Genomic DNA, 8,748 nt, shown 5'->3' with positions numbered 1-8,748 from the left:
TAATGAATTACAATGCTCATTATGAAAAACCTCTCAATTTAACTTCTCGAAATAGCTCAATTTAAATATGGAAATGAACTTTTTATTTATTTGGTTATTAATCTGTGTTTTAAATATGAAAAAGACAAGTTGAAATTGCTTAGCAGTGGCTTGTGGTTATTGTCTGGATAATCAACTTGTTCTTTTAAATTTTGAATGTTGTCGTTTAACTTATTCTTTTAAAGCTATCATTGAATATCAAACATAGGAAAGTTTATGATGAGGCCATTGGGGTATCGTCAATCTCACAACAATATCAACACAATCAACAAAATTTTGTTTAGACCTATTCGCTTGTTAGGCTAGTAATCGATCAGATGCGGTGGTTCAGATGATCCAAGGTTTAGAGTATGGGGATGATATCTAGAGTTGAGGTTCTTACAACTTCTCCTTTGTAGTATTTGCACTTAAATTTTCTATCTAAGATCATCTTACTTATAAATATGATCTAATGTCACGGGTCGTGGATTAAATTATCATTGTGCACAAAACGTCCAATAGAAGTCAACAAACAAAAACAAAACGATGTCGCTATCGGTGAATGTGGCTCCTTGGCTTAAAATTGCTCAACCCTCCAATCCAATCCCAATGCCAATGCCAATCCCAATCCCAATCTCATCATCTCTTGGTCTTCACTTCTCAACGCCTCCTCTCATTTCCCCAATCCTTTCATCCATCCAAATAAAAAATATCCCAATGGCCGAAGGTAAAAAAAAAAAAAAGGATTGAAAAACTGTTTTTTTTCCCAGTTTTTATGATTTTCTGTTTTGTTTTATTGTAGGAGGATCGATGGAGTCTGCGGCGGATCGATACCAATCGACGTTGGATGCCTTGTCGTCGTTGATAACGAAAAAGAGCCGTGCTGACAAGAGTAATAAAGGGGGCGGCTACGACTTGCTCTTTGATTATTTGAAAGTAATTTGGTTTTGCTTTGATTGAGTTATTTTCAGAAATTGATTTTTTTAGAGTTCAAAGTTAAGCCGATTGTTGAATGGATTATAGATTTTGGAACTGGATGAGGCAATTCCACAGTTGAAAATCATCCATGTTGCTGGCACTAAAGGAAAGGTATTGAAAATTTTCTTTCTCTGAAACTCATTAATTTTAGCTAATTAACTTTAAGAATCTTTTCCCGTTTCTTTTTTTTTTGCTTTTGTATGCTGCATTTATCTGTAGCTTCGTCCTCGCATTTGCCACTATTTTCTACTAGTTTTTTTTTTTGTCTAAGACCTGGTATCAGTAGTCACATTGGCCCCGACTATTCTGAGTTAAGTCGGGTTAACCCTGAGGTCGGAAAACTCCCCCAATACATATTTTCTCCTTCCGCAAGACTTGAACGGATGCCGGTACCGAGCTCCTTAGCACTCGGCCTTATAGGCATTGGTGCTATTTTGGTCTAGTTGGCTTCAATGTAACTTAAATCTTCTATCCTGTTTGTATATAGCATATGAATTGATATACTGATTCTCTCTTCATTTGGAAATTTGAAAAGGGATCAACATGCACGTTTGCTGAATCTATATTACGTAATTGTGGGTTTCGAACTGGACTTTTCACATCTCCTCATCTTATTGATGTTCGTGAAAGGTTTCGACTGGATGGGTAAGCGTTTCAAATGGGTGGTTTGTCTATTTAATTGGTCTTATCTAGTAAGTTAAGTTATTGTCTAATTTTTTAAAGCTTTCTATTGTTAATGTTGGCTAACTACTGCTATCTATGAGTATTTAAAATTTTAGGTGTTGATAGTATTGTTAATTTCTTGTCTTTCTTGGCTGTTTCAGTTTGGAAATAAGTGAGGAGAAATTCTTGGAATATTTCTGGTGGTGCTATGATAGGCTGAAGGTACATCCACACTAGGGTTCCGTCCTGCTGGGGTCTTCTACAATTTTATTTGCCTTTCTCTATGTTATTAAGTTGGTTTTTTAATTTTTTTAACATCAATTATTGTCTGTCCTAAGTAGTAAGTATTTGGCTCTACAATAAGGACTTCCTATGTCGTCAACTAGTATTGTACAAGAATTAGTCGTAAATTGTTTATTAGAATTTGCTAACTTATTTCTCCTAGTATTTGTCTTCAACAAAGCATCATCAGACTAAAAGCTAATAGTCATGCATGGTGCATATGATGACCCTTTTTTATTTTTTTTTTGGGGGGGGGGGGCGGGGATACTTTTTTTAGAATTTGGCATGGTCAATAGGAAGTTAGGGCTTCTCTAGCCAATCAGTCTAGTAGAAGGAATAAGAATTGAGTTGTATAGCATTTCAAACAAACCTGAATAGTCCGCATGGACTTGCCTGGACTCTCTGCCTTTTTGACAGCTTGAAACAGCATCATCTGCAGTATCATTTCTCTCAGAGTCCAGTTCCATATTTATCATCGAATAAACAGTATTGTCTTTTATTTTGGATTTTTCCTTCGAACAATGAGTTTAATCCTACTTAACTTTTTTCGTTGATTCATAGGAAAAAACCAATGATGATGTACCAATGCCTACATACTTTCGCTTCCTGGCCTTGCTTGCCTTTAAGATATTTGCATCAGAGCAGGTTTGATGTGTGTTATGATCCTTCTATATGAAGCTGTTCCCATGTCGCTTCTACCATTTCATGATCATCCTCTTCCATGAAGTGAAAATATTGATTGTCTTTAAATTGTCCATGCAGGTTGATGTTGCAATTCTGGAGGTTGGTTTGGGTGGAAGGTTTGATGCAACCAATGTGGTATTTTTCTAATTTTGTTCACAAATACTCTACATATCTGCCAAGCTAATCTTATCATTTCTGGCCATTGTGGTGCTAGAATATAAAGCTAATGCCTATCTTGTTCTAATTTTTTGTCAATGTGTCTTTTTTTCAGGTTAAAAACCCTATTGTATGTGGTTTATCTTCCCTTGGGTATGATCACATGGAGATTCTTGGTTAGTATTATATAACTTTAGTTAACTTCTCATGAACGTTCATAATTAATATAAGTGAAAGATCTCTGAATATCTTTGTAAAGTTATTGATCAAGATCTCTGAGTAACAAAGATTTCATTTTGTGTTCCATTATTTTTAACATTGTGCAGTAAATTTGTGACATCAAAGGTTTTTTGAGCATAATGTTGAAAGCTATATTTCCAGCATATCTGTGAGATTTCATTAACCGGAGAACAACTAAATTATGCGGAACTAAATGAAAAAATACCCCTATATACCAACTTTCTGAGCTACGTGAGTAATTACTTGTGAATTTTGTCATTTGGTGTATCCATGTATTTCAAAATAACTTGCTTCTTTCAGAATAATTAAAGCTAATGCTAAAGATTACTTTCTTTCCTCTTTTGGACGCCATAAACAGGAAATACTCTGGGAGAAATTGCTGGGGTGAAGGCTGGTATTTTTAAGGTGCTTTTACTTTTAGAACCACGTCGATTAAAGCATATGATAAGACTCTGTTCCAGTTTTGCAACATAATTTAAATCTATTTCCTTTTTCTTGGGTGTGCTTGGTTGAATGGAAAAGTAGAGGATGAAGAGTGGGAAAGTGAAAAGAAAGTAAATTGTGTTTGCTTGGTAGGAAATAAAAGTGAAAGAAAAGAAAATAGGAAAGATGATTATTTTCTATTCTAATACATAAAAGCTTATCATTCCAAATTATAATGATAAGAGGAGAGAGAGCAAGGAGATGCGAGTTAAGTGTGCATATTTACAAGATTAAGTACTTTTTTTTTTTTTTTAAATTTTCATTTTCCAACGCTACCAAGCCATGGATGAAGATAAAATTATTTTTCATTTCATTTTTCTGTCTTTCCTACCAAGCATACCAATGGAAAGCAATAATGTTTTTTCTATTTTTCTGCTTTTCTCCAATTTTTCATCTTTCTAATTTTCTTTCCATCTTATCGAGCAAAACCTTTATGTTAGTAATTTTTCTGATGCAGCATGAAATCCCGGCCTTTACTGTACCTCAGGCTGATGAGGCTATGCATGTGCTTGAAGAGAAAGCTTCAAAGTTGAATGTATGCATAACACTTCCATTTCTGAGTTTCCTGATGCAAAGAACTTGAATGCATGACTCAACTTGTATTCAAATTCTGGATATTGCCTTGTTCTAAAGGACATGAATATAATTATGTCCTTAACAGGTAAACCTTCAAGTAGCACATCCACTAGATGCGAATTTGCTGAATGGTCTAAAACTTGCACTTGAAGGTGAACATCAATATTTGAATGCTGGTCTTGCTGTTGCACTGTGTTCTACTTGGCTTCGGAGGACTGGTCATCCTATCATCAATTTCAATCAAACAGTAGGTTCTATTTATTGAAGACTTTCGCTGCATTCCAATTTCCATTTGCTTAAAAGTTGTTTATTTCCTGGGAATAGGGTCCATTACCTGAACCATTTATTATGGGCCTAACCACAGCAAGTTTGCAAGGGCGGGCTCAGATTGTCCCTGACATTGAAAGCCCTGGAAATCTGGTTTTTTATTTGGATGGAGCCCACAGTCCTGAAAGCATGGAAGCTTGTGCAAGGTGGTTTTCTCTTTGCACGAGGGATGATAATCACCTATCTAACCTGAATTATCAGCCACAGCAGCATATGGATGAAGGATCTAAGAAGGATACTGCCCAGGTAGAGTGCCCTGCTCTTTTCCACAGTTTTAAAAACTTAGACGTGATTGAGAGTACTCTGTCCTTACAAACATCAGTTTTGTTTTGATCTTATTATATCCACTGTTCAATCTTTTCTATTTTAGCAAGTCAAAAGAAGCAATCAAACACGTGGAGTTTGGTGCTGACTTGTATTTTGCTTATGAGTAATAGTATGAAGGATAATCTAAACCTAGGAGGCTATTTGGTTTTTCAGAAAGCTTCAGAAATTTGATGATTGAGTTTATAAAGCTCAAACATAACTTGAGGCAAAAGTAAATGTATATTTTGATAATTCCTTGAGCATCTGGCTGAAAACTGTTGCTACTTTTTTCAAATATACATTCATGCACACCTTATTTATATTTCCGTGCTTTTCTAAACTTTAAGCTGTACAATAGATTTGGGCTGCATCTTGATGATACTGGACTTAAGCTTTTGAGAATTACTTGCAGATTCTGCTAGTCAATTGTATGTCAGTGCGAGATCCTCAGTTGCTTCTGCCTCGCTTGATGAGGACATGTGCCAGCCATGGTGATTACTTGAGTTAGAGGCATGTTTAGATATGTTCTCATGGATAGAATTTTACATCCATATGATGGAAAGCATTGTAAATGCTTTTGAAGTTCATGAAAGATCTGGTGTTTTAGGGGAATGGTTACGTTCAGGTGCTTTAATTCTTTATTGCACTGTTTTAGTCTAAAATCTTGTAATTGATACTTCAGGTGTCTGCTTCCTGAAGGCTCTGTTTGTGCCAAACATATCCGTGTATCACAAGGTTGGATCCCGGGCTTTACCCACAGTTGATCCTCAAGTTGATTTGTCATGGCAATTTGCTCTTCAAAGCGCATGGGAAACCCTTATGCAGAGTGATAAAGGTACCAGTCTAATGCATGGCATCACATTCTTCTTATTTTCTAAAATTCATAGTTTGTGAGTTATGTTGAATTTGTAATTTTAAAATAATTAAGTCTGCAGCCTTTTCATCGCATAATGTTTCAAGTTCCCCCCCCCCCATATTTTGATTTCCAATGGGATTTACTTCCTTGGGATTCAAATCCCTTTTTCTGCTTGATGATATAAGTGAACTGATTTTAATTATGATCGTCACAAAATGTGCAAATTTATTGTGGACATGGAGCATAACTAAGGGTGCTTTAGTTCGGTTTAGTTTATAATGATTGGATCTTTCATATACTAGGAGGGGAGCCCAGTAACACGGACCAAGCTTGTGAAGAAGTGAAAGATGATACAGGAATGAGCGTTACGATTTGTAAAAACAGTTTTGTCTTTTCTTCTCTACCATCGGCTATCAAATGGCTCAGGGATACTGCCCAGAAGGATCGATTTGTTCATTTTCAGGTAATGATTGTGTTTTGTGGATTATATTTGCTTGAGATTATAAGCTTGCTGTTGCAAATATTTGCCTGCCTCCTATATATAACAAGGTTAGAGTACTTTACATCGAGTTCCTGGATATAGTCTCAGAACTTATCATTCTAACTTTGTTTTGATGTGGTGGTTGTTGAAAGTGTAGCTTGTAAAACCTTGGAGGATATTGGAACATGTAGGATTATGCATGAATCGAGCCATTGAGTGGCTCTTGTTCTGTTCCTCTGAAACATTATTTTATTATTGAATTGAGAGTAAAGTATGGATGATCTCCTGTGAGCTGTCTTTTATGGTGGTTGATATTTGTGTCGATTAAATTGCTGGGTCTTTAATATAATACATGTAGCCTACTGTCTTGGGAATAATTGGTTAGGCTTAGTGAATAATTTGTCAGAAAAGTACCTGATCGGGGAATGTCAGATATACTCAATTTTCAAAAGTTCTTCATATATTTAGAGCATTATATCCAACACCCATGTCCGAATATGTGTTGAATATGAGTGTCAACCTAAGTAGGGAGAACTCGGCAAAAACTTAACCATAGCCTATAGGCATATCCCTATACTCCTTGGTCTTAGTGAAAAAGCATCGAGGTTGTGGTTCAGTTGTAGCTTTTTCTTTTCTTTAATGCTTACAACTCTCACTTCGTTTGTGTTTCTCTTGGGTTTTATAATTCCCTTATCTTGATTGATTAGGTCCTTGTAACTGGTTCCTTGCATCTCGTTGGTGATGTCTTGAGATTAATCAAGAAATGAGGCCAAATCTCCATATGCGCTCGTAGTTCTTCCTACATCGTTGGTCTAACAGACATCGGTTCATTTTCTTTACAAGTGAGGCAACGTCTCCACTGTCTCCCAACTGCCTGCTAATGGCTTCCGAGCTGTCGGATTTTCGGGGGGTTGCTGGTTTAGGTAAAAACACCTTTTATGAATTTTGGGGTTGGCATAGCTTACATGAGCAACAATTGAATTATTGTTTTTGAAACATGTTGAGATAAATCCAACAAAACATTGCAATTCATTTTGGATGACAACTGACAATTTTATGTTCATTACTTTTAGGCCTTACAACCCTTCTGCCTGTCTAGAGATGTTTGTAGGATGATTGAGTTTTAATTTTTTTTATACCCGTTAATATTTATAAATAGTTAATCCAATTTCATTTAGGTTAGGTTGGTACATATGATTTTTTTTTTCTTCTTTCAAAATGCACATGTTATACTTCATACATTTTTTAATATTTGCGTTGTAGTGTTATATATTGACATAATGATAAATTAAGCTTTTATATTAGTTTGGTTTACACGTTTTAGTTTATGGATTAACAATAAATTAATTCAATTAGTAATATTTAGTCATTTTATTTTTTACAAGATTTTTTAGTCATTTTTTTCAATTTCAAGCTTAAATTTGTGCTAAATATTTTTTATTTTAGGTCTAACTATTGTATACCTATGTGATAAATAAGTTTTTCCCTTGTATTATTATACTAGTAATTAAATCAGGTATTCATGTTTACATTTTTTGTTAATTTGACTTTTAATTTTTTAAAATTAAATTTGGGTATCAGGCTTTTAAAAAAAAGTTCAATTTGACTTTTAACCTTTCAAAAAAAATTGAATTGTTTTTTTGATGGAAATATTGACTAAATAAACATGGTAGACTCCAAATGTATTTTATGTTTTTTTTTTAATTTGAATTTATTTTTATTTTAATACTTTTATAATTTTTAAATTATTTATTGATGTACGTATAAGACAAATAGTGTTGTATGTGTTCTACGTGAATTACCATGAGTGTTGTTACATGTTAAAATCTGATTTGATTGTTTATAATAGATAAATTAACTAAAAAAAATACATTAAGAGTTAAATTTATCATTATGACTTGTATATTTTATTTTCAAATGATATAAATTTTGTAACATATTAAAAAAACCCTAATATATTATAGAATTAAGAAAGGGTTGATATCAATGTCTCATATATTTGCTTAACCTTGGCCTGATCAAAGACATGAGTCTTAAATTTTGTTAAAGTTATTCGTTTCTATAAATAATTAATTCAATTTTATCTAAACTCGTACATATAATTTTTTTTTTCTCATTTTTTATTTTTATTTTGTATTTAGTAATTTTTTCTTTTATTAAAATTTTAAACATCGATAATTTAATAATTTTTTTAATATTTGCATTGTAAAATTATATATTTAATTTTTAATTGATATAAATTACGTAATATATAAAAATAAAAAATTAATATATTATAAATCTAAAAATGTGTCCAACTAAGCTAGATTCAAGCCTTTAGAATTCAAGTCCAACATCATGTTTAAAGGGCTGAATTTTTACGTGAAGCTCATTTTTAGGCTCTAATTTTGTCTGTACATTTTGAAATAATAGATGGACTTTCGGATCTGAGTAACTTAATATTTGGACATGTTTATATTGAAAAGCAAGAAATAATTGATAAATTCTCATGAAACCCTAATTGTTTCCAAAATAAACCATTTAATTCTTTATTTCAATCTTCATCCGTGCTTCTTATGAAGCAAAAACCAATTATATCTGTATGACCAAATGACTTCAGTTATGATATTAATATGTATAGTTAAAATGTTAATCATAAAAAAAATTACCTACAAAATAATTTCATTTTACTTATTAGTATAATATGATCCTCCTATTC

The 8,748-nt window shown here is 33.2% G+C and overlaps 1 protein-coding gene across 1 annotated transcript; it reads left to right on the top strand.

The window, feature by feature from the left end:
* Positions 1–552: 552 nt before the first annotated feature.
* LOC107900459 (folylpolyglutamate synthase) lies at positions 553–7,082 on the top strand. The gene is made up of 16 exons (XM_016826063.2): positions 553–745; positions 821–954; positions 1,042–1,107; positions 1,532–1,641; positions 1,821–1,881; positions 2,503–2,586; positions 2,704–2,760; positions 2,897–2,957; positions 3,380–3,426; positions 3,962–4,039; positions 4,166–4,327; positions 4,405–4,653; positions 5,126–5,204; positions 5,396–5,548; positions 5,872–6,032; positions 6,758–7,082. The coding sequence occupies exons 1-16, from the start codon at positions 565–567 to the stop codon at positions 6,815–6,817; spliced, it is 1,743 nt and encodes a 580-aa protein (XP_016681552.2). The 5' UTR covers positions 553–564; the 3' UTR covers positions 6,818–7,082.
* Positions 7,083–8,748: the final 1,666 nt, after the last annotated feature.

Source organism: Gossypium hirsutum, chromosome D06 (assembly GCF_007990345.1).
Source record: "Gossypium hirsutum isolate 1008001.06 chromosome D06, Gossypium_hirsutum_v2.1, whole genome shotgun sequence".
Classification (NCBI taxonomy): Eukaryota; Viridiplantae; Streptophyta; class Magnoliopsida; order Malvales; family Malvaceae; genus Gossypium; species Gossypium hirsutum.
This window is presented reverse-complemented; position numbering and strand designations above follow the sequence as displayed.

Bases quoted from the DNA above. Each gene is read 5' to 3' on its own strand.
- LOC107900459 (XM_016826063.2), top strand. From the start codon at position 565: ATGTCGCTATCGGTGAATGTGGCTCCTTGGCTTAAAATTGCTCAACCC. The intron at 2,761-2,896 runs GTATTTTTCTAA...TCTTTTTTTCAG, and splicing joins GGTTTGATGCAACCAATGTG to GTTAAAAACCCTATTGTATG. The intron at 4,328-4,404 runs GTAGGTTCTATT...TCCTGGGAATAG, and splicing joins TCATCAATTTCAATCAAACA to GGTCCATTACCTGAACCATT.